The sequence below is a fragment of the Cyprinodon tularosa genome, unplaced genomic scaffold (genome assembly GCF_016077235.1).
Source record: "Cyprinodon tularosa strain WSP-4 unplaced genomic scaffold, ASM1607723v1 ctg467, whole genome shotgun sequence".
Classification (NCBI taxonomy): Eukaryota; Metazoa; Chordata; class Actinopteri; order Cyprinodontiformes; family Cyprinodontidae; genus Cyprinodon; species Cyprinodon tularosa.
Window position 1 is genome coordinate 931,670 of NW_024039193.1, and position 25,984 is coordinate 957,653.

A 25,984-nucleotide genomic window follows, 5' to 3' on the forward strand; every position below is an offset into this window, starting at 1 on the left:
GTGTAGGGTTAAGGGTCCTGCTCAGGGACCCAGAGTGCAGGCTGTGGGGATCAAACCTGGTACTTGCAACCTTCTCAGAGGAGAAGCGCACTGTCACTACCCGATCCATCCCAGAAGCATGCACAAACAGAATAATAAGATCCGGGTCGCCTGGAAACTATGTAATAACGGTACTGAAAATACTTACTTATATACTTAAAACATAAAAGAATGCTAAACTACATCATGTAGAAAACATTGAACACTTTCCTGGAAGAAAAAGAAACGTTTTACATTCTCTCCATTGTATTGTGGGACGTCAACAGTGGACGTACTTAGAGCAGTCACAGTAACTACGAAAGAGTGTCTAAGGATTTTTTTTTTTTGGTATTCTTTTTTTTTTTTTTAGAACATGCACTATTAACGCAAATACAAACATATTCAAAGGAACCATCCGCCTGAAAAAGACAGAAGAATAAAAAAGTTAAAAAACGAAGTGATGCCTACATGAAAGTTATTAGTACAGGTCAAAATCCACAATTACAATCACACCAAACAGGAAAAAGAATGGCAAAGAGATCCAGTTTGTCAAATTAAAATATGGTAACGACAGATTGGTACCTGCAAGTTACAGAATAATTCTTATATTTTCCCAAAAACTGAGAGCGTTCAGTTAAATTATTGGATGCAAACTATTGGTACTCCGACTTACCAGGAAGCGTTTTTCTCATCTTGATCAAAGTATTTATTTTATAGAGAGGCTTAAAAGTTTCATCAAATCCAGTCACAACAGTTTCCAAGAGTTTATCTTACAACTTTAAACTTCTTATCACAGGCATGGCTGAAGAGATGCTGAGTTTGGAAGTAGAGAAGAAATCAATTTTGTATGATTATCCTTATTACAAAGACCCAAAACAAAACAAATATGTTTGGGCAGAAACATTTGTGATTGATGCTGATGGTGAAATTTAACAATTTTATATTCAATTAAGCGTTCATTACCGTATGTTTCTCCCATGAATGAATAATAATATAGTGCATGCTCTCCTACAGAGCAGGATGGGAGGAATCGTGCAGAGGCGTGGACAGAAAATGTTAAGAAAGGTGACCACACAATAACCAATACATACTGAGGGGTGGCCAAAAGTGGATAGGTGCTGGAACCTCAGGGTCAATCTACACTGTTCCAAAAGGAAAATGAACAATACCAACATCCATAATTTCTAAATAAAAACAAACTATACTTCCCTACAGCCTTTGCTAAGAAACATCCATGTTGTATAATTAGATTCTTATGTAAAAAATTTTAAAGCTGGTTTTGCTTTGTTTGCACTACATTTGCTTAATCATTAATGTCTTCATTACATTATTTATTGAAAAAGTGTTATTTTTTTTGTGAGCAGAACAATGCTCTTGTTTTTAAATGTTTATGTATCCCAATTTGTATTGGTTTAATACAGGGCTTGGACAATGAAACTGAAACAACTCTCATTTTAGTGTGGGAGGTTTCATGGATAAATTGGACCAGCCTGGTGGCCAATCTTCATTAATTGCACATTAAACCAATAAGAGCTGAGTGTGAAGGTCCAATTAGCAGGGTAAGAGCACAGTTTTGCTCAAAATATTGCAATGCACACAACATTATGGGTGACATACCAGAGTTCAAAAGAGGATAAATTGTTGGTGCAAGTCTTGCTGGCGCATCTGTGACCAAGACAGCAAGTCTTTGTGATGTATCAAGAGCCACGGTGTCCAGCGTAATGTCAGCATACCACCAAGAAGGATGAACCACATCCAACAGGATTAACTGTGGATGCAAGAGGAGGCTGTCTGAAAGGGATGTTCGGGTGCTAACCCGAATTGTATCCAGAAAACAAAAACCACGGCTGCCCAAATCACGGCAGAATTAAATGTGCATAGACTTGGCTTGGAAAGAAGATCTTTCGATTGTGTTTACAGAGGAAGATTGGCAGACATCAAGTAAATTAGCCCACACCAGCTCTATTAACACATCTCTAAAAATGATTAAATATAAATGGCTAATGCGGATTTACATAACACCAGTAGACCTCAATAGGTATAACAGGGAGATACCTGATCTATGTTCAAAATGCACAGGGGATAGAGGGACTCTGGTTCACTGTATGTGGTATCGCAGAGAAATTATACAGTTTTGGAAAGAAGTACAAGGTGCTATAGAAAACATTATTTCTAAACAGATAATTTTTGAGCCAAGGCTGTTTGTGTTTGGATTATACCCTGAAAAACATATTTACACAAAAAATGAACGAGTGTTTATAAACTTAAGTTTGCTTATTGCAAAGAAATGTATATCTATATTTTGGAAAAAGACTCACCGACCGAGCATAAACCAATGGCTGCAGCAGATGTTATCTGTCCTCCCTCTGGAAAAAATCATGTATATGTTAAAGGACAAACAGGACCTGTTTTAATCTATTTGGAACTCCTTCATTAATTATGTTAACACTCTAAATATCTAAAAAAAAAAAAAAAAAAAGTGCAAGTGATTGAAGAACAAGTGAACCGCAGTTTCCAAAGACAATTTATTGGAAGACAAATCCTGTCAACTTTAATTTTCATTATAAGAGGCTAAGTATGAAATGTGATCAGTTGCACTGGAATAAATGTTGTATGAGGCAGTTTGTTGTTTGTATATTATTTTGACTTGAACAGTAACGTAAATATTGCTGTGATTACATTCTGTATATTGTTCAAGATGTTTGTTTAAATTGTTAAAACTTGAATAAATATATTTTGGAAAAAAAAAATGTGCATCTCAACTCTCCTGTTTCCACCAAAACTGTCCATCAGGAGCTCCACAGGGTCAATATACACTGCTATAGCCAAACCTTTGGTCACTCGTGCCAATGCCAAATGTCAGTTTCAATGGTGCAAGGAGCGCAAATCTTGGGCTGTGGACAATCTGAAACATGTATTATTCTCTGATTAGTCCACCTTTACTGTTTTCCCCACATCTGGGAGAATTACGGTGTGGAGATGCCCCAAAGAAGCGTACCACCCAGACTGTTGCATGCCCAGAGTGAAGCATGGGGGTGGATCAGTGATAGTTTGGGCTGCCATATCATGGCATTCCCTTGGCCCCATACTTGTGCTGGAGGACTCATTTAGGAGGACCATGTGCATCCAATGGTTCAAAGATTTTATCCTGAAGGAGGTGCCGTGTATCAGGATGACAGGATGTATTTAAAACAGGACAAGTATACAATTGGCTGAATTGGGGTTGTGCAAATAGCAATAATAAATATACAGTTGGGAAACACAAATAAAATCAATATGACATGGCCAAACAGCCCAAATAAAAACCAAACCAAACATGCAAAAGTGCCCCTAAGTCAATCCAATTTGACACAGTCCAAAAGGTCTATACAGGCCCAAACAATTAATGTACAGCCTAAACTTTAACCAAGGGGGAAAAACAGTGGATGGCAGCTCAGCAGCACCCAAATCATTACTAAAAGATACAAGTATTTTACATTCAGTATAACAATCATTTTATTATCAAAATTGCTATCTTAACTATTTAAAAGTTACCTTTATTAACATCCAACAAAAGAACTCTCCAAGTTCTGGAGGCCAGCAGGTGATAGGACCTTTCATCAAGTAAGGTGGGACACACTTTCCCAGAACTGATGACTGGTACTATTGCTTGGACCTAAGAGGATGTGGTCATTATTGTCTGCACTACTTTTGTGACAACTCCTTTACATTCTTGTCTGTGCACCAAACCTGGATTTGGCTTAAAAGCCCGAGTGCAATGGCTGCCAGTTGCCCTCTACACCCATGTGGAGTAACTGAGTGAAAGGCCCAGATTTGCCTCCCTCTGGTTTTTAACAACTAAGCTCTAACCCCCAACTTACTACTTCCTGGTTCACCCTTCACACATACATGCAGTTGTACATACATGGGTTGTATGCACAACTCTACTTCAGCCTGAACTTCAATCAGCTCCTTTTTTCCCTGTCTTTCATCTCTGGAAAAACGGATTAATCCGGGTGTGCCTGACTTCAGTAACCAGCCAGATAGAGATGCAGAGTAGGAAACAGGAAGTAGCTGGCTGAAGTTCAAAACAGTGAAGTCGTATATAAAGCCCATTGCTTGGTCTCTCCTGTTCTCAGCAACTTCACTGAGACTGAAACATTGTATTCTGTGCAGGGGTAGTGAGCAGCGATTGCACATCAGGTCTCTGAGAGTAGGATCACCTCTATCCTGCCAGCTATCAATAAGCTTTATATAAAAAATAGGCTCTTAAATGCAGTCAGTGTGTCTGTATCCTGTACTGCAAATGGATGCTGGTTCACAGCAAGTTTGGGGGTGAGATGACAGGAACACCGTAGTTATGTCTGAGTCCTAGTGATAAGGCCTGCTTTGCTCCCGCTACCCACCAATAAGACAATTTTAATAGAGGATTTGCTAAAGGTTGTGTTTTGACTCAGAACACATGGAGGATTGTACCAGATAAAGAACACTGAAGGAAAAAAAAACTCTGCAGAATCTGTCAGAAAACCCCCTGAGCCACCGCAGAAAGCTAGAATTAAGTCCCCATATTCTGTTTAGTGATAACTTACTTATAAGGTATTGCTTTTATGTTAGTAAATCCCTGTAATTATTACATACTGTACCATTAAAAAAGGAAAAATAAATGGATCATCCTAAAATAACTTTAATTTGAAGATGTGTGTGTTCCTTTAGGTTAAACCGATGAACAGCATTTCTGACTGTTTGCTAATTATTTAACTTTAAATACAAAAAAAAAGAAAAAGAAAAAAAAGGGGGCTCTAAACAGCTTCTTAATGCAATAAAATTGAAAACATTTCTGCAGTCAGGTGTACATTTTTTGTTGTTGTGCAGCTACAGCACAAGGATTATCTCAGTATTCCTGCAAGAGTATTTGGGTTTTCCATGTAAAACTGTTGCTAAATGTGTAACTGTGTAATAGATCATGGCTAAGGATAATTTACAATCAAATGTATCAGGGCCTGTTCCTGTTATATTAGAATACAAGGCAATAAAGGTCAAGGTCAAAATTGTTTTCATTTAAATATTTCATTTAAATTTCAGTTTAGAATTCTTTTTGTTTACCCCTGCATTCTCTGTGACATCATTTAGAACTCTAAGCTGACTAAAGGAATCATTCCTTCAACTGACTGCAGCAATGAAGGAACTGTAGTCTGCAGACCTTCGGTCAAGACATACAAAATTTAGCAACAATGACAGAAAAACTAACAATGTCTAATGGAAACAAGGTAAGATTAAACTGTTTTTACTGTTACTCAGATGCTGTCACTTTAACTGGGCTGAAACATACAAATAAATGTTTGGTTTGAACAGTCTTCATGCTACTGTAACGTGTATGCTAGCTTTGATAAACTAATGTTTTTTAGGGCAATAAACTCTAAACATGCAGCAGTTAACAGAAAGATTAAAGGTAACCTTAAAATGTGCTACATTGAATCATATTTCCTTTTCACTAGTTTCCTATTTTAAATTTTTTTATTTAAAACAAGATTTCTACCACTTTGAATGACTTGTATAAAGGTTATATTGACATTTTCTAATTTATTTTTGAAAGGAAGTCAGTTTTCTTGAATTGTTCATGCTCAGAATAGTTTTACTAATGTCTAAAATTATCAATTGATTCTTTAAGCAAAAAATTGACAATATACACTACCGTTCAAAAGTTTGGGGTCACATTGAAATGTCCTTATTTTTTTAGGAAAAGCACTGTACTTTTCAATGAAGACAACTTTAAACTAGTCTTAACTTTAAAGAAATACACTCCATACATTGCTAATGTGGTAAATGACTATTCTAGCTACAAATGTCTGGTTTTTGGTGCAATATCTACATAGGTGTATAGAGGCCCATTTCCAGCAACTATCACCCCAGTTTTCTAATGGTACAATGTGTTTGCTCAGTGGCAAAATGTGCGGCGTGCCCTATAGTGCGGTGCGCCCTATGTGTGTTGTTACTGCGGACGTTGTTGGAACCACCATGAGAACGTTAAAGGGGGAAATGTGGACAGAAACTGCCGCCTATGGTGATTTTTAAGAGAAAGACTTTGCCTAAAGAGACTTTTCCAGCTGGAGTCGTTCTTAAGGCAAGTGAAAAGGGCTGGATGGATGAGGAAATGATGAAAGAGTGGCTAAGGGACATGTATGTAAGGAGACCAGGTGTTTATTTCCACGCATCGCCATCGCTGTTAATCTGTGACTCCATGCGTGCCCATCTCACAGCCGATGTGAAAAACATGTTGAAACAAATGAACGCTGTGCTTGCTCTTATTCCGGGAGGTCTGACAAAGGAACTTCAACCGCTCCACATCGGTGTGAACCGGCCATTCAAAGTAAGGCTGCGAGCGGCGGGGGATGACCGACGGAGACCACAGTTTCATGAAAAGTGGAAGGCAGCGCCGGGCAAGTTACGCCACCGTTTGCGGATGGATTGTAGATGCTTGGGCTAACGTGTCTGCTGGCACTGTTAGAGCTTTCGCAAAAGCCGGCACGGAAAGTGACTCTGACAGCGAAGAAGGGGAAATTGGCATGTCTGATTTAGCGCAGCTGTTTAATTCAGAAACAAAGGATGATGACTTCGATGGGTTTGATTAACACTTTGTAATAAATACATGAATAAAGCATAAACATACTCAGTTTTGCTCCCGCTCTATTTTTAAATACGCAGTAGAGGTATTTAAACGTAGTAGAGGACATGTACCTGTATATAAAACCCGTGCCCTATAATCTGGTGCGCCTTATGTGTGTGTTAAATACAGTAATGGCACACATAACTGAGACTGCGCCTTTTAGTACGGTGCGCCTTATGGTCATTAAAATACGGTAATTGATGATTAGAAAACCCTTGTGCAATCATGTTCACACTTCTGAAAACAGTTTAGCTCGTTACAGAAGCTAGAAAACGGACCTTTCTTTGAGCAGATTGAGTTTCCGGAGCATCACATTTGTGGGGTCAATTAAACGCTCAAAATGGCCAGAAAAATAGAACTTTCATCTGACACTCGACAGTCTATTCTTGTTCTTAAAAATGACTATTCCATGCGAGAAATTTCTAAGAAATTGAAGATTTCCTACAACGGTGTGTACTACTCCCTTCAGAGGACAGCACAAACAGGCTCTAACCAGAGTAGTGTCATGATTATCATGACAAGTAGAAAAAGAAGTGGGAGGCCGCGTTGCACAACTCAGCAAGAAGATAAGTAGATTAGAGTCTCGAGTTTGAGAAACAGACGCCTCACAGATCCCCAACTGGCATCTTCATTAAATAGTACCCGCAAAACACCAGTGTCAACATCTACAGTGAAGAGGCGGCTGCGGGATTCTGGGCTTCAGGGCAGAGTGGCAAAGAAAAAGCCATATCTGAGACTGACCAATAAAAGAAAAAGATTCAGATGGGCAAAAGAACACAGACATTGGACAGAGGTAGACTGGAAAAAAGTGTTGTGGACGGATGAATCCAATTTTGAGGTGTTTGGATGACAAAGAAGAACGTTTGTGAGATGCAGAACAAATGAAAAGATGCTGGAAGAATGCCTGACGCCATCTGTTAAGCATGGTGGAGGTAATGTGATGGTCTGGGGTTGCTTTGGTGCTGGTAAGGTGGGAGATTTGTACAGATTTGTACAGTGTAAAAGGGATTCTGAATAAGGGAGGTTATCACTCCATTTTGCAACGCCATGACATACCCAGTGGACAGCGCTTGATTGGAGCCAATTTCATCCTACAACAGGACAATGACCCTAAACACACCTCCAAATTGTGCAAGAACTATTTAGAGCAGAAGCAGGCAGCTGGTATTCTATCGGTAATGGAGTGGCCAGCGCATTCACCAGATCTGAACCCCATTGAGCTGTTGTGGTAGCAGCTTGACTGTATGGTACGCAGGAAGTGCCCATCCAACCAATCCAACTTGTGGGAGCTGATTCTGGAAGCGTGGGGTGCAATTTCTTCAGATTACCTCAACAAATTATCAGCAAGAATGCCAAAGGTCTGCAATGCTGTAATTGCTGCAAATGGAGGATTCTTTGACGAAAGGAAAGTTTGATGTAAAAAAAAATTCAATGTTTATTTCAATGTTAATGTCTTTACTCTATTTTCTATTTATTTCACAACTTATGGTTGTGAATAAGTGTGACTTGTCAGGAAAACACAAAATTGCTTTGCTGACCCCAAACTTTTGAACGGTAGTGTATCTTTCCATTAATCAGACTCTGGCTTCTTTTTCACTAAAACCACTGGGAAATTTTACCATTTAAAAAAAAAAAGAAAAAAGGTTTCTGGCCTAAAGTAGTACCAGATCAGGCACACAGAGAAATATTTTACCCAACGTTTAAGTAAATTTATTATATAACAAATTCCCAATTTCTTCTTTTTTAAATGTAACACAAACCTATTAAATAGGCCTTACATTTACATTAATTTGTACAACATAGCTTTTTTAGTAGAAATTCCTAATATTAGGTATCACAAAAGATACTGAAATAAAATTATTACCAAAGAGTGTATTTGAGTAATTATTTCAAATGCATGAAATTTATTGTTTTAATAGTATAGAGGTAAACTGAACTTTTTGCAATTCAAAGAAAAAATAAACTTAAAGTATTTGAAATAAATTAACTAATTAGAATTATATTTTTGTATAAAATGAATCCCAGAAGGTTTATTAATAGTTTTGTGTTACAATGATGTAAAATACGTAAATGAAAATTTGTTATGTAATAAATTTACCCTAAATTCTAAAATTTGGGTGAAATATTTTTGTGAGTGCAGATTAACAGTATGTAAAAGCCTCATCTTTAAGAAAAAGATCTGACACTTTAAACTGAGAGATGCATTGTGGGATATTTTAGGCTATTAGAGGTTATGATAAACCTGAAACTGTAAGCGCTAATATTGTTTTCTCCTTCAATTATCACAAACTATTCGCTCACACTTGTTCCTTCCTTTTATCTCACTACAGAGTATGGATTATCGGGAAGGGACAACTACTTCTTTAACTGAAGAGGAAGGAGAAACATCATCATCTTCTGCTGAAGATAAACCCCTAAAAATCATAGGGACTCTCTCCTCTCCATCCTCTAAATATCTGATTTTGTCTTTCATTGGAGAGGGCAGCTATGGAACAGTAGCCAAGTGTATAAAAACAGCCACAACTGAAACAGTGGCTGTAAAGATGACCAAGAGCAAATTCCTGACAGCTCAGGCCAGAAATGAGGTAGGAGCAAGTTTTTATTTTTGATAAACGCGTTTTAAGATTATGAACCAATCTCACAACCATCTTCTGTTCTGCAGGCGGAGATCCTTTGGAAAATGAGACAATATGATCCCGACAGATTCAACTTTATCCGATGCAACGATGCTTTTATGTACAAGCAAAAGATCTGTTTTGATTTTGAGATGCTTCATATGAGTCTGTTTGATTTTCAACATGAGAGACCAGACCGTTCTCTGACTGTGAAGGAAATCCGCCCAATCCTGCATCAGGTAGGATTCTTTTACACTAAAACCATGGCTCTTAGTTTCACTTTGCAAAAAAGTTCAGATTTTAACACAAAGTTTTTTGGGAAATTTAGGAATTCTTGTTAAAAAAAAAAAAGTAGTAAACAGCTTTCTATTGTTTCTGTTTCCTCTCTGTATTTAGATCGCCACAGCACTTGATCTACTGCAAAAGGAAAAAATCGTTCACACTGATCTGAAGCCAGATAACATCATGCTGGTGGACCATGTCAAAAAGCCCTTGAAGATTAAGATCATTGATTTTGGCTTGGCCTGCCACGTCCCAGAACCAAAGCTGGATTCAGGCGTTCAACCATATGTATACAGGTAAATAAGAGGAGAACCTATTTCAGATTTTATCTTCATTCAAATTAAAATATGTTCAATGCTTTTATTTTTCCTTCTCCAGAGCTCCAGAGGTCATTCTGGGAATTCCCTTCTCATCAGCCATTGACATGTGGTCTCTGGGCTGCATTGCTGCCGAGTTATTCCTCGGAACTCTGCTCTTCCCTGCAAGAAATGAATACAACATGGTGAGAAGAAAACCTAAAAAATCACTTTTAGCTTAACCTGCTTCAATATGTTTTACTTTATGAGGTTTTAAATCAGTAAAAAAAATCCAAGCATTGATTGAAGAAATTAAAGCACGAAGTTAATTAACATGAAACTTGGCAACTTAGATAAAAAATAACAAATAAACCTTGGATCTCAACAATTTCTGGTATTATGCAACTAATGTAACTTTCCTAATTTAAAAGTTTACTTTTGACTTTTTACAGCTTCAACTTATCATTCAGGCACGAGGACAAATCCCACAGAGGGTTTTAAAAAGAGGAGAGAACACAAGATATTATTTCCGAAAGAAGAGGAACAGAAGGGGAGGCTGTAGACGGTGGTCACTGAAGGTTCGAATATTTCATCTGTTTAATTTAAAGATTAAATGATTTTTGGTTTTTGTTTCCTATTTTCTGATTAGATCTGATATGAAAAAGGTCATAAAGAAATACATGTTTTTTTTTTTCTTTAGAGCCATGATAACTACAGGAGTCTCTGCAATCACCTTAGTGTCTCTTTATTCGACCAAAAGGAGATTCAGTCTCCGAAGTCCCTAAATGACATCCTGACGGTAAATATCACACTTTGGCCTTTAAATTCTAGCCTGTCTTGTTAAATTGACATCACTGACATTTGATCCTCATCCAGATGAAGTCTCCCTTTCATCTGTCGGATGAGGACACCACAGCAGAACTTGAGGACCAAGAGGACTTTGTGGAGCTTCTAAAGAATATGCTTAATTTAGATGCAGACAAACGCATCACTCCAAGCTTACTCCTTGAAAATCCATTTATAACCATGGAGTACCAAGCAAAGAACCACAGCAACAGTTTTTAGTAAGTGGACAATATCATTGTTCATTAAGTCCCTTTCATGTTCCTGGTCTTGTTTTCATTCAATGTTTTATTTTCTTTCAGTTTCAAATCATGTTGTGATGCAATGGAGATCTGCCGGGATCCTAATTGGAAAAATCACTGGGACCACCCTCTTATCTCAGACACTGCCTTAGCCTTCTCTACTAGTCTCAGCCTCCATGAAAACTCACAACAACAAGAACAACTGAGCTTCTTATCGAAAGAGGAAGGGACATCTTTCTACTCACAGGAACCAAAAGTAGAAAAAGATGTTTCCTCCAGGTCTAAAGGAGCAAGAAAAAGGAGGCGGTTTTCCTCTGAGGCACCGCTGAGCCCTAACAGGTGAGTTTTTTATTCATTTCATGAAATGTTTCTATGTAATAAACATGTTCAAATTAAAACCCTTTCACTCTACTTGCTTTGCCAGAGACACGCAGAGCTCTATACCAGCAAAGAACTTGGACACTGATTTAGAAGAGGCAGATACAGGTAGGTCTGCATTTAGTTTTACCAGAGTTTATTGATATTGGATCATTTCAGGATATTACAGCGTTTTTTTATTTTAATTATTGTCATTACACTGTCACAAGTACAGTGTAATGAAATTAACTCTGTATTTAACCCATCCCCTTGGAGAGCAGTGGGCTGCCATTGTGTGGGGAGCAGTGTGGGGTTAAGGGTCTTTGCTCAGGGACCCAGAGTGGCAGTCAGTGGGAGTGGGACTCGAACTCAGAACCTCTGGATTCCAAGCAAAGTGCCCTAACCACTGGCCGCCACTCCCCCGTAAACAGAATAGAAAGCTGCTTTTGGTATTTACAAAGGAAAAAAGCTTCAGTTGAATTTTGTAATTTATGAATAGAAATTTATGGAAGCCCGTTTTCGCCACTCTGTAAAAAAAAAAAAAAAAAATTTCTCATTATAATGAAATAGTAACTCAATATAATGAGTTACTATCTCATTATATTGAGTTACTATCTCATTATATTGAGATATAAAATATTGCTGCTACTAACCTATTTTCTTATGTGTTTACCAACAGTGTCTACAGGAACTCAAACCGACTTGTCATGCATAACAGTCACAGTAAACCCTGAAGGACAGAGGAGCTGCGATGCTTCCAAAATTCTGCATTTTAGCGGGTAAATAACGTGAGCTTTAGATGGTTTATTACACTTTAAGAAACTTATAACCTTTAATAATGCATTTTTGTTGCTTTACTCTTAGTCCAAGAAGTGAATCACCAGTAAGTAAGAAGAGAAAGGTGATTATGGACCTCCATGAATCACAGCAGGCTCCCTCTGAAGTAGTTTCTAAGTATAACCTCAGATATAAGAGGAAACAAAGGATAGACACTGAGAGGGATCAGGGTAGAGAAGGGTAGGTAATGTTTCACATGCTTAAAAAAATATATTTTAGACTGGCCCTTAAATAGTTGACTTAGTTATTGTGTTTCTGTGCAGAAGTACGTCACCAGAGAGAAAGCGGAGAAAGAGCAATTCCACCAGTGACTCCCAAAAGTCTCCGGCTGTTGCAGAAACATCAGAAGTTGTGGGTAAAAGCCGGAGAAAAAGAAAAAGGTAAAACCTCTAATAAACAATTTTAAAGATTTGCTGTTTTTACATTTTTGACAAAGTTACTATGTAATAGTTTAAACTTATATATTTTCTATCCTGCCTGTGTAGAAGAGAGGACTTGAAATCTCCAGAGAGAAAGAGCAATTCCACTAGTGAATCCCAAAAGTCTCCGGCTGTTGCAGAAACATCAGAAGTTGTGGATAACAGCCGGAGAAAAAGAAAAAGGTAAAACCTCTTTTAATAAATTTTAAAGATTTGCCGTTTTTACATTTTTGACAAAGTTACTATGAAATAGTTTAAACTTATATATTTTCTATTCTGCCTGTGTAGAAGAGAGGACTTGAAATCTCCAGAGAGAAAGAGAAATTCCACTAGTGAATCCCAAAAGTCTCCGGCTGTTGCAGAAACATCAGAAGTTGTGGATAACAGCCGGAGAAAAAGAAAAAGGTAAAACCTCTTTTAATAAATTTTAAAGATTTGCCGTTTTTACATTTTTGACAAAGTTACTATGAAATAGTTTAAACTTATATGTTTTCTATTCTGCCTATGTAGAAGAGAGGACTTGAAATCTCCAGAGAGAAAGAGCAATTCCACTAGTGAATCCCAAAAGTCTCCGGCTGTTGCAGAAACATCAGAAGTTGTGGATAACAGCCGGAGAAAAAGAAAAAGGTAAAACCTCTTTTAATAAATTTTAAAGATTTGCCGTTTTTACATTTTTGACAAAGTTACTATGAAATAGTTTAAACTTATATGTTTTCTATTCTGCCTATGTAGAAGAGAGGACTTGAAATCTCCAGAGAGAAAGAGCAATTCCACTAGTGAATCCCAAAAGTCTCCGGCTGTTGCAGAAACATCAGAAGTTGTGGATAACAGCCGGAGAAAAAGAAAAAGGTAAAACCTCTTTTAATAAATTTTAAAGATTTGCCATTTTTACATTTTTGACAAAGTTACTATGAAATAGTTTAAACTTATATATTTTCTATTCTGCCTGTGTAGAAGAGAGGACTTGAAATCTCCAGAGAGAAAGAGCAATTCCACTAGTGACTCCCAAAAGTCTCCAGCTGCAGAAACATCAAAAGTTGTGGATAACAGCCGGAGAAAAAGAAAAAGGTAAGACCTCTTTTAATAAATTTTAAAGATTTGCCATTTTTACATTTTTGACAAAGTTACTATGAAATAGTTTAAACTTATATATTTTCTATTCTGCCTGTGTAGAAGAGAGGACTTGAAATCTCCAGAGAGAAAGAGCAATTCCACTAGTGACTCCCAAAAGTCTCCAGCTGCAGAAACATCAAAAGTTGTGGATAACAGCCGGAGAAAAAGAAAAAGGTAAAACCTCTAATAATCATATGTTACATTCACACCGCCAACAGCAGGGGTAGCAAAAACACACGCGCTGCTTCATTTTTGATGCTTGTACAAGTTTAGTTCTGACGTGCGACTGAAGCATCTTTGCGGCTCTAGGCAGAGCGGTCGAAAAGTGAGTCTGATGCGCACTGGGTCTCTATCCTTTATGCTGGTGAAGATTCTCAGTCGTCCAAACCAAAGAAGACCCTTAAACAGAGTGAAGTGAGAAAGTCCACCTGAACGCTTCCTCTGTGCAGTCAGTTCATTAAGATTTCCATCCTGTCTTCAAATATTATTTCGCTGTCTGAGCCGCTCAGACCCCCGTACACTGGCGGTGCGCTGTCACTGGGAATGCCGCTCAACAGCAGGCTCCGGCCCGGTAACCTCTTTGCGGCTTTCCGCTACTGTTCGCTGCGGCCGGAAGTAGATGTTAGTGTTTTTCACATACATAATCCAAACTGCAGGCACCAGAATAATAAAATTGAAAATATTTGCCGTCATGTTTCGACATTTTAAGTTAATTTAGGCGTTAATAAAGTGTTTCAGAGGTTTGATTATAGAGATCTGCATCAGCAATGCTGTGTCTGACTCTCTGCCAGCTCACAGATCAGCTACTCTGATTGGTTGATGTGGCACGTCCAGCAGCAAAAGTTACATTTTTCCAACTCCAGCAGCTGCTGCTTGTGAAGCGTGTTGAGCGCTTCAGATGCTCAGACACACAGCCAGACCTTGATGCGCGTCAACTATTGACTTTGCATGGAAACTAGCTGCTTCTGCTGCTAGCGGTTTGAACGTAGCATTAAAGTGTTGCAGTTTTACATTTTTGGCAAAGTAACCATTAAATATTTTACACTTATATATATTTTTATTTTACCTTTGTAGGAGTGATGACTCAAACTCTCCAGTGAGAAAGTGGAGAAAGAATAGCCATCCTCAGGATAGTCCAACAGTAGCTCCTCAGACAGCAAACAGGTAGGTTTACATTGATGGGATTTAGTTTGAAAGAGTTTAACCTTTAATAACATGCAACTCAACTTGTTATCTTTGCAGAACACACAACAAGTGAAAGAGGAATCGAAAAAGACACTGAAATCTGCTCTGTGTGATAGTACTAGTAGTAGCAGAAAGTGTTTGTGTTGATGTTTTGGTTCAGCTCCAGATTATTTTGCCCCTTTGCTCGTAGAACAAATAGTCCCTTGTGTCCCTACCTCCTTTTTCCTTCCTCCCTTTATTCCATATCCTGTTTTTGCACCTTTTTTTTTTCCATCCTAGTTTTTAATATATTTTTGATAAATTAGGGAAATAAACATGAAAAAGCTAACGCTAGGCTTCATGGTGGTTCAGTTGTAAAAGCTGAGTCCTACCATGGCCTGTTTTCTCCATGCGTGTTTGGGTTCTCTCCGGGTACTCCGGCTCCCCTAACCCCCCCAACCCCACCCCACCTCTCGTTTGGTGTCCATTAGGTTCCCAATCATCCATGACTTTTAGAATCAAGATATTTCATTAAAGTTAAATATGACTTTATCATTATTATGAATGTAGATATCATTCATCAGAAATAAATGTATTGATCAATTATGGTTTAAAAACACAAAATTTCGCTTACAATTCTTAAATATTTGTTTCCATATAACAAATGGAAAAAGGAAGGATGGAAATATGAGCACATGGGCAAAAAATGTAGGTTCTGAACTGTGTAATGGTAGTAATCACTGTTTTTTACTTGTCTTGTACTTTTTTTCTTTATTTTTATTTCAATTTTGTACTTTTTTTAATTATTATTTTGTAATGATTCTGTTTGTCATTATTTCCATTTTGTTTTTTGTTTTGATTGGTGTTAATGTTAAAGGTATTGTGGAGGATTTTCGCAACTTTTTTAAAAGACCCGCCCCACCAGAATGATTGACATTTAGGAGGACCACTTATTTAGAGAGTTCACACCTAAATCTTCCTCTATACCTTTAAAGCTACAGTGTGTAATAATTACAGGGATATACAGTCAGAACTGTAATATATTATACATAACTATGTTATTTATAATCATCTACGAGCTCAGCCTCTTAACCTTAATATTTGCGTTGCCTTAGAATTCGTTATTTATAATTACATAGGAGCGGGTCTCGCAGCCATGGAGGCAGACATCTTTGCGCTACGGCTGCGCAGAGCCAACAAACTAGCGATTGCGAGATCGCCCATTACAATAACATGCTGCGTGATGATGCTGTTACTCTCCAGTATACTTATTCAGCAACGTCCCTGACGTTTCACAGGTAATGATTCAGTAATTTTCTGTAAAATAATTTTCTGGATATATTCCTCGGTTACTTCTCTCCGGCTCCTTTGGAGATCTTCAAGCAAAGCAGCTCACCAAAACGTCACAACGATGTAGAAAAAAAAACGGGTATATTTATTATCTTAATTCTACATGAAATCTATACCCTACACAGACTAATGAAATACTATCTGTAAAATTATCTATGTAAACAAACCTCATCACTTGAGAAGGTAGGTGATGCGGACGTCGTGGAAGACATTTTGTCCCGTAACGCTCGCCGTACTGTTGGGGGGGAGAAGCGGTGGGGGGGAGATGTTCATGTTGCTGCGGTCTGCAGTCTGACCGCTAGATGTCGCTGAAAATTACACACTGTAGCTTTAAGTTATAAAACTATTTTTTTACTGTTGTCACTGTTGTAGATTTATAGTGTAGTGTAGTGTTTCTTAATTTTGTTTATTGCTGTGTTTTTTGTTGTTGTTTTTTGTTATTGTTTTGTCCTTCTTGTGTTTTTTCTCGTCTCTGTTTTACAGTTGGCCGACACCGTGAAGCATTCTTCATCAGCTGCACTTTTCAGGAGAACAAAAGAAGTAATATTAGATTTTTCCTCTAAATTTAACATAAAATATTATATATCTAGATCTGATTATTGTTCAAGTTTCACATATTTAGGGATATTTCTTTTCTGTTTTGTGTGTTTACAGTTTTCCATAGTGATGCTTGGTGACCTTATAACTGAAAGTGGAGATAAACCTCAGTGGTTAAGGTGAAGTCATGAGAAATTTCAACTGATCTGAAGAGTTTCTGGATTTTTATACTAATCAAAATCTGTATTCATTTGTTTAATTTCTAATTTGTTTTAATATTAAAGAGTGTAAATAACTTAGATTGTGTTTTTTGAAGGTTGTTTTTTTTTTTCTCCTTTCCATGTTTACAGTTTCCTAAAATCATGAAAGCTTCTCCTTTACATCCAATCAAAGGCGAGCTTCAATGAATACAGGTAATATAATACAAGTATATTTGTTTTCTTCATGAATTTATGACAAACTTACATCAATCTGCATGATAAATTATCCTTATCTGCATTATATAGTGGATAAGATTAGAGAAAAATATAAATATTTCCTTGATTTCATTTTATTTCTCCTTTTAGATTTGTGAATGTTTCTAGAGAGGGAAAGAAGAAAATAATAAGGCAGAGGAAACAAACACAGAGAGGTAAATATCTCTGCTTTGCCCCTTTTGGAGTTTAGGTCAGATTTCTTTAAACTATGAAAATACGGAAATAATTAATTATGCTTTTTTAACACAGGCTGCAGCTCAGTTAAGGAGAAGAACCAGGTTACAGCTCCGCTAGCCATGGAGTCTAACCTCTTTATGGTGGGTTTTCTGATTAGAATGTGAAGAATATATATTCAACCTTTCTGATTCATTTAATGATATGCTTTTTTAATCTTTGGTCACCAGAGGAACCAGATCGGAGCGACGCTGGAACCATACTTTAGGAGACAGAAGAAATTGGCACCCTTTGAGTTTTTAAGCCCACTAGACACTCAGAATACCCAGGAAGGGGGTTCCCTCTTGTGTGGTCCTTCTCAAGGTTTCTTCCAGGCTCAGCCATCAATGGCTCATTCTGGGAGTTTTTCCTTGCCCGCTTGAGGGAGGTGTCTTAATCATGTGGGCTTCCAAATTGCTACTCCATAAATAAAAGCTTGAAATAATTGAATGGCATCTTTTAATTTATTTCTCTTCCTTCATTATAATATTTCTTATAAGATTCACTTAAACTGTTTGAAAATTCTTCTTTACAATTACCAAAGTACCAAATTGTCATGATCGGTTTAAGGAATCTGACCCACATGCAGAGAAACCACTCGGAGAACAAGGGGAAGAGTAAAACAGGTTTATTTGATGTAATGTTAACAGAGGGTGGATCTGGAACTCAGTGAACTGGTGAACCGAAACTGGAAAATCTGAAGGGGAGATCACAGAGATTAGTTCAGGGGTCGTGGGAAATGATACTGCGGCTTGAATATGCTGGCGAGGGACTCCCACTTGAAGGGGCTCTTGTCAATCCTTGAATCCAGTCTGTGCGGGATTATCCAGAGAAGAGGGAACTTGTTGGAGAGTGGACAGGTAGGCTTACGTTGGACCCAGAGGAGTAAAGGAGCGGACTGTCACTTGGTTTTCTGATAGGGATTTAAATGGGTTGTGGAGGTTTTCCCCTGCTCAGTGTCAACTTAGTAATTCCTTCCAGGGGGAGAAGGTCCAGGTATCCAGTTTTCACAGGAAGGCTTCCTGCCAAAGAGCAAAGACAAAAAACTCTTAAGACTCAGACAAACAAATCTAGGTTAGACTCTGCTAATCTCAGCTTGGCTAGAGTACCCAAAACTGGCAAACACTGGCGTTGAGGTAGTGTCAGCCCACTGCTCAAATACTCTGCCAGAAATGAACCAACGAGCCGCAGGTGTGCAGGGAGGCCCAACAAGGACAGAGTACCACCTGGTGGTGGAGAGAGAAGAAACACACAAACTGGATTTAACACATTAAGTCTATGACCGGCTCCTTTGTTTTGGAGATGTTGAGCTCCAGGTGGTTGCTGTGGCACCGGGTGGCAAAGCCCCCCATCTGACTCCTGTACTCCCCCTCTCTGTTGTCCCTGATACACCCCACGATGGCTGTGTCATCTGCGTACTTCTGTATGTGACACAGTTCAGAGTTGTAACATAAGTTCGAGGTGTAAAAGGTGAAGAGGACAGGGGGCAGTACTGCACCCTGGGGGGCGCCAGTGCTACTGACTACTGTTTCAGAGATGGTCTCTTTCAGCCTGAAATACTGTGGCCTGTCTGTGAGGTAGCTGGAGATCCATGCCACCAGGCAGGGGTCGACTCTCATACTATATATAGAAACAAGAGAAATGAAAACCAAAACTTTGAATTAACTTTACCGGCAGAAACAAACACAACAAACTAACATCACATTAAAAAACAACCCTTTGTACCTTAGCTGAGGTCCCACAGAGCTCATTTCAAACCCACACACATTTGGGCCTCCTTCTCTTGAACTGTAATAAGCCCTTGCATAGGCACGCTGCACCTTGACACCATTGCTCTCACGTCCTAATCAATGACTGAGATCTTAATGTAGTTATTACTTATGTCATTTGAGTAAGTCTTAAACTGTTCAAACCCTTTATCAATGCCCTTTGCATTTACTCAGCTCAACCCCTCCCTCTCTGGCTTTCCTCAGCCAAGATTTTTATTTAATTTCTCGGTCCAGATGTTATGCACCTGCTGGTTACGTGTAAGAAGCAGAATCTGAATTACTTAAATGGTTAACAAATCTTATCTTAAAGTAAGGATGGGTCCTAGTCTAACCTCGTCTTACATGCTCAAACTTCGTCTCAGAGGGATGTGCAGCTGAGATCTCACGAGAGCTGTGTGTGTAAGTAAAATGGCGACATACGGGTAATTCAAAAAACCTTTCCACTCAGGTAAGTAAGCCAATAAATGTAAATAAAACAAAGCAGGTTTAAACATTGATAATTGTACCGTATTTCCGACGGAACAAACTGGAAGACGAGACCTTGACGAGCCTGGAGAGCTACCTGGACGAGTGTTTTGACAACATCGTAATGGGGAAGCCAAGGAATCCTGCATCCACAAACACACCTTCTACCAAACGATCTAGTTCAACCAGTGCTGCTTCTACCTCCACTTTGTCTCCAGACAGGAGCTACAGCGACGTCCTGGAATCCATCGACGAAAAGCTAACCAGCTTGGACGCCCGCTAGAGACTGACACGGGAGTGGATTTTCACTCCTGTCCGTCCCACTCCCACAGAAAAAAATTGTGTCCCGTCCCGATCCCGGGCCAGAGTAGAAATCTAAATCCTGTCCCGTCCCACTCCTGGTGAAATTACTCCCACTCCCATCCCGCTCCCATTCAGAATGACTCCCGCTCCTGAACCCACCCATTCTTGTTGGGTTTTTTTTTTGCACGGGTGAAAAACTCAGAGCGGAAGCACTGTTGGTTTTTGAGTCGTGTAGTTTTTTGACTCGCATTATAGTGTAGGCTTCAAGGAAAAAAACTACAAAATGGCGGCGCCGCGCCAGTACTGGATTTTTTTTCTTTCTATTTTATTTCATTTTTTGGCGATCCTAGTTTTTTTTTAGTTATTATTGGTTTGCTCCCACTCCCGTCTGCTCCCGTTTATGTTTAATCCTGTACCGTCCCAATCACGTGAATGTTAATAATACTGACGAGAAAAATTGCAGTCTCTAACGCCCGCCTCGCCCTGGTAGAAGTCCTGCATAAGGAGTTTCAAGCTTTGAGGGAGTCGCTGGAATTCAGCCAAGCTCAGCTGGCCTCCGTCACCGCCGAGAACAAAGCGCTGAAGGGGGAAGTCACCAAACTCACAGAGGGGATGATCCAGCTGTCCGGCGAAAATAAAAAGATTAAGGAATCCATTCTGGACATTCAAGATGGAGCATGAGAGATAATCTGGTCTTCGCAGGAATGAGCAGCAAGAAGGAGACCCTGAGGCAACAGTCCGTGAGTTCCTCCAGAAGAAGCTGAAAATCCCAGCGGACCAGGTAAAAAACATCACCTTCCATCGCGTTCCCGGCTCAGAAGCCTGATAAATCCCGCCCTAGAGCAATTGCAGCTAAGTTTGAGCATTACAAGCAAAACGAGCAGGTCAGGAGTCAGGGCAGAGAGCTGAGAGGAACAAATTTTAGCGTTAATGACCAGTTTCCAAAGGAAGTATTAGATCGAAGCGAGTCTTATTCCCAATCAGGAAGAAATATATCAGTGAAGGCATCAGAGCTACGGTAGCAGTTGACAAACTTTATATTAATGGTCAGTTGTACAGGGATCAGAAGATTACTCCTTGGCTTTATTAGATGCACAACAGGTGGATTTAAAGCATGTGACACCTGATTAAAGTGAATAGAACATTTCTTGGTGATAAATTAAATAAATGCACAGCTCTAGAGCACGTTTGCACGGTATGGCTGTTACAGCTGGGTACAGGAAGCATGGGCTGGGGTTCTTCTTTCACCTTTTCTTACTCATTGCACTTTCTTAATTCTCTGTCTTCCTTTTACTTATTTGTCTGCTTCTTCCCTGTGGTTCACACAATCACAAGCACACGGTTTGATGCTACCTGGGTCTAGGTATAACTATTTATTCAGAGGGATGTACTTTTCATCTTCTCACTCACACCTATGGTGAATGTAATGTTTGTGACATGGGATGTGCATGGAGCCTGCACCAGAGAGAACCAGTTTAAGATTTTTAACCAGCTTAAAAGATTAAATGCAGATGTTGTCTTATTTCAAGAAACCCCTAAATCAGCGGCAACTGTAAGTGATCTTAACTCCCCTGAGTTTTCTGATGTGTTTGCCACCTGATATAACTATAGCCAGAGAGGAGTAGCAATTTTAATCCACAAAAACCTCAGTTTTACTTTATTAGACAAAATTATTGATCCTGAAGGCAGATTTATCATAATTAAAATATCTATTCATAACCAAAAGTTATGTATTGTCAACATATATGGTCCAAATGTTGACGACCCCTCATTCTTCCACAAAGCACTTTCAAAGCACAGGGACTGTTCTCTAAGTATTGGGGGTGACCTCAACTTTGGTCTAAATGGAGAAATAGACAGGTTGAGATTTAAAGTCGACGAGAAATCATATTTAAACGTCAAATTCATCATTCTGGCTTAAGCATGCATATAAATGTACTTTTTATCAGACCATATTGACCATCTCCAGATTGTTGCACAATACCGATCTAAATTTTTTTCAATATGCAGTAGCCCTATAACATTTCAATGTCAAAGTCAAAGTCAGCTTTAATGTCAAATCTTCACATTCACCAGACAGAAGGACACGAGAGGACGTTTCTCATTCACCAACAGTGAAACAGATAAAGTGCACAGGCACAACAGATAAGATCAGTTCCTAATATTAAAATTTAAACATTCAATTTCACAATAAAATATAAAATGTACAATAATATAAAATATACAATACTTATGCTAGTGCAAAAAGGCAGATGGTAATGGCAGCAGAAAAAAAATAGAATTATTATTACCAATTATGTAAGATATATTTGTAACAGTTACAGTGCAAAAGAACAGTAAATAAATATAGTAATAATAGTAGTGCAGGATACAGTTTGTCCGGAGTGTTTTTTTTTTTTTTTGGAGGGGAGGGGGATGTCAGCTTCCTGACAGCTTGGTGGATGAAGCTTTCTGTGAATCTGGTGGAGCGGGCAAGAGCCTGAACAGACAGTCAGTCTATGACAACACACACATGCACAAAGACTGTCTGTCTGTCTCTCTCTTTCACACACAAACATGCAGCACATATACAATCATTCTCCAACTCCAAGGCCAGGCTGCTTCACTAAGACCACAACCAAAGTCAAGGCCTACATACAGGACAATTTATAAAATAGCCTCTTACCTTAAGTTAGAATCGACCAAAGATGCCTCGGCTCGAATTCTTGTGGTTGCCGTCCTGGTTTCCAGGCGGAAGAGAGGCGATGTCCTGCTTTAATCCAGCTTCTGACGAATGGAAATGGGTCGAATTTGTCCATGGCTAATTTGCATACGTGAACAGGATTGGCTGGCTACACTTAGCAAAAAACAGAACATATTTGTTAATAAATTTTTTTAATTTTAAATACTGGACATGTTGAGCTTAAAAACATTTTAGTGACCAATAGTGACAAAAAAATATTTTATTTTACATTTTTTGACACAATTTAAGACCCCCTTTAAATATTGCTTTTGAGGCTTTCAGGGGTCTCATGGGTTAAATTCCCACTCTGGATGGCGCACAAGACGTGACATAAATATTTATAAACATTAAACCAGGGGCAACCAATTAAAAATCAGTGGGGTCTTAATAAAGAAAATCTTCAGCCAGTAAAGGTCCGGAGACATTTTTAATTATCTGTTATTTTAAACAGAATTTAACACTGAAATAAAATGAGGTATTTATGCATTCATGTTATACACTGAATTAAAAATTAATAATAATAAATTGCCAAAAATTGCATCCTGTGCTATCTCAGAGGAGTTGAGACTTGTGTCACTGTATTCCTGTATATCCATCAGTAGTTAAAGCTAAGAAGGCCACTATTTTAGCGGGTTACTTTCAATCTTAACGCCATAATTTAATGCGAAAAGTGGCCTTCGTGGCTTGCCATAGTCGACCGCCCAAAGATGGCGCTACCAAATCACGTCAGCGCCCATAGGCCAAAGCGGTCGGTCTGCCGTGACCGTCGTGTAAAGCAGGACTATAGTCACGACTAAACTTATGGTTGCAGAGGGACTTATCAATACTAGGACGGATCTACCTAACTAAGATGGAATGCTTATCTAGATGTATCTACCCGGCTTATTCCAATGCCATTCCAAAAAGATTAATGAAATCTATCAACCAAATCAACCTAAATTTCATTTGGAGAAATAGACCACATTATATGAAGAAAAGCAGTATGGTTAAAGACGCAAAAGATGGGGGTCTCAAAGTTATTGATTTTGACTGTCTAAATGGGACCATAAAAATAAATTGGTTAAAATCTTGGATCAAACACAGCAACTCCTTTTGGTTTTGTATTCCAAGGTCCTTGTTCAAGAAAATTGGAGGATTGGATTTTCTTCTTAGAGCGGACTTTAATGTTGTCAAATTGCCAATAACACTATCAGAGTTTCACAAACAAATCCTCTTGTACTGGAAAATGTTATATGTGCATAACTTCTCACCCCACACAACTGTTCTCTGGAACAACAGATATATTCTGCACCGCAACAAATCTTTGTTCTTTGAAGACTGGTATGGGAGAAATATATGGTCCATAGTAGATTTAATGGATGCCAACGGAGCCTTTTATAATTATAAACAATTTTGCATTAAACATCATTTCAAACCTTTAGAGTCAGACTTTAACAAATTACATAGAGCACTACCCCAGGAATTTGTTTTTTTAAAGGAATAGTACACCCAAAACATGATTAGCCTTCATTTTCTACTCACCCCCATGCTGAACAACACTCTGGAGTACTTTTTTGATATCTCAAATGCATCTGGAGATCTGGGAGGCTTCTTGCTGTCTGCTGACATTCAAATAATGGAGGTCTATGGTGCCCGAGGCAGAAAGGTCCATAAAAGTCCACAAAAAACGTGTCAATATTTCTCCATACTGCTCGTCCAATGTAATCCAAGTGTCCTGAGTGGGTAGCATCCAGAATTTACTCGAAACGAAGTCATTTAGAACGTTTTAGAGCCTAAACAGTAGTGTATAGGATTTCCTAATAGCGCCCCCATGCGCGCTCACGATTCTACGGAAGCCGGCAGACCAAACCAGCGCATTCAGCTCGGCAAAGAACTCATGCTCTTCCTCATCACTGAAGTCCTCAGACATTTTTCTTTCGTTGTTTCTTTCTTTGCACAGGTAAACAGCACATTTCTTCTTCTACGCTTGCATTATCGGCAGAGCAGACGCTGAATGCGCACTTTCTTCCGGTTTGGTCTGCCGGCTTCCGTAGAATCGTGAGCGCGCATGGGGGCGCTATTAGGAAATCCTATACACTACTGTTTAGAATCTAAAACGTTCTAAATGACTTCGTTTCGAGTAAATTCTGGATGCTACCCACTCAGGACACTTGGATTACATTGGACGAGCAGTATGGAGGAATATTGACACGTTTTTGTGGACTTTTATGGACCTTTCTGTCTCGGGCGCCATAGACCTCCATTATTTGAATGTCAGCAGACAGCAAGAAGCCTCCCAGATCTCCAGATGCATTTGAGATATCAAAAAAGTACTCCAGAGTGTTGTTCAGCATGGGGGTGAGTAGAAAATGAAGGCTAATCATGTTTTGGGTGTACTATTCCTTTAATCAAAAATACTTTGGCATATCATCCAATTCACCCACAATTAGCTACTCTGTCAATTCAAGGGATTAACATTATGGATAGGAAATGCACTAACCATTTTATCAGAAACTGTTTTAATGAATACCTTTACCCTGAAAGACAAAATAAAAATAAAATCCTACAAAAATTTGATAAAAGCTCAATAACTAAACTAAGAACAATGTATCTAGCACTTCCTATACCCCCAAAGGTGAAAGAAACACACTTCAAAATAATGAACAACATTTACCCCTCTAAAGAATTATTGAGACTTCGCTTTGGTATAGATGATAACACATGTACGTTCTGTGAAAATGACATTGAAACTACGGACCATGTTTTCTTCTCATGTTCAGTGGTGCAAACATTTTGGAGTGATTTGCATAGGTGGATTAAACAACAACAATTTTCATTCCCAACCATTATTTCCAGGGACGATATCACTTTTGGTCTAATATTGCAAAGTAAAACTGATGAGCTCTGTATTAATACGATTGTATGTCTAGCTAAATTTTTCATTCATAAATGTAGAATTGTCAAATCATCTCCCGAACTTGTTGTTTTTTTAAACGAGTTTAAGCTATATATAAAATCATTAAAGTTTCTGAAAGGTTCTAAAGCACAAAAAATATATGATACCCTAAAACGCTTCCCTACAGAAGTAAACAGCTAAAACAAAGACTGAATTCTCCCCTCATGTTATACTTTCTTATTTTCCTTTACCTATATTATTGTTTTTATTTTAAAATTATCCTTATAAATTTCTATTTTATTTATTTATTTGGTTTTATGTCTTTGGTGTTTATGTTAACAGCCCTCTATAGCAAGTCTATGTTATAGATATATTTCAATCTGTGTGAAGAGTTGTTCCCCCTGGCTATATTTTCTATGTAACCTAACTTGAAGAAACGAAATCT

General features: G+C 38.5%; 1 protein-coding gene and 1 long non-coding RNA gene across 2 annotated transcripts; both read left to right on the forward strand.

Moving 5' to 3' along the window:
• The first annotated feature begins 8,998 nt into the window (after window positions 1–8,998).
• On the forward strand, window positions 8,999–15,092 carry LOC119794078 (serine/threonine-protein kinase BUR1-like). The gene is made up of 18 exons (XM_038301424.1): window positions 8,999–9,246; window positions 9,324–9,515; window positions 9,673–9,854; window positions 9,937–10,060; window positions 10,307–10,432; window positions 10,555–10,653; window positions 10,731–10,918; window positions 11,000–11,278; window positions 11,364–11,425; window positions 11,976–12,075; window positions 12,161–12,313; window positions 12,397–12,513; window positions 12,619–12,735; window positions 12,841–12,957; window positions 13,063–13,179; window positions 13,285–13,401; window positions 14,740–14,829; window positions 14,908–15,092. The coding sequence occupies exons 1-18, from the start codon at window positions 9,205–9,207 to the stop codon at window positions 14,921–14,923; spliced, it is 2,238 nt and encodes a 745-aa protein (XP_038157352.1). The 5' UTR covers window positions 8,999–9,204; the 3' UTR covers window positions 14,924–15,092.
• A 1,371-nt stretch (window positions 15,093–16,463) lies between these two features.
• Window positions 16,464–17,855, forward strand: LOC119794037. Its single transcript, XR_005282174.1, has 6 exons — window positions 16,464–16,719; window positions 16,834–16,895; window positions 17,067–17,129; window positions 17,283–17,347; window positions 17,442–17,509; window positions 17,597–17,855. It is a non-coding gene; the product is annotated as an uncharacterized LOC119794037 (long non-coding RNA).
• The last annotated feature ends 8,129 nt before the right edge of the window (window positions 17,856–25,984 follow it).

What these genes read in the sequence shown, in the direction of transcription:
- LOC119794078 (XM_038301424.1), top strand. Translation starts at nt 9,205, where the DNA reads ATGACCAAGAGCAAATTCCTGACAGCTCAGGCCAGAAATGAG. An exon ending in AGCCGGAGAAAAAGAAAAAG is followed by an intron (nt 12,736 to 12,840) that starts GTAAAACCTCTT and finishes CTGCCTGTGTAG; the next exon opens with AAGAGAGGACTTGAAATCTC. An exon ending in AGCCGGAGAAAAAGAAAAAG is followed by an intron (nt 13,402 to 14,739) that starts GTAAAACCTCTT and finishes TTACCTTTGTAG; the next exon opens with GAGTGATGACTCAAACTCTC.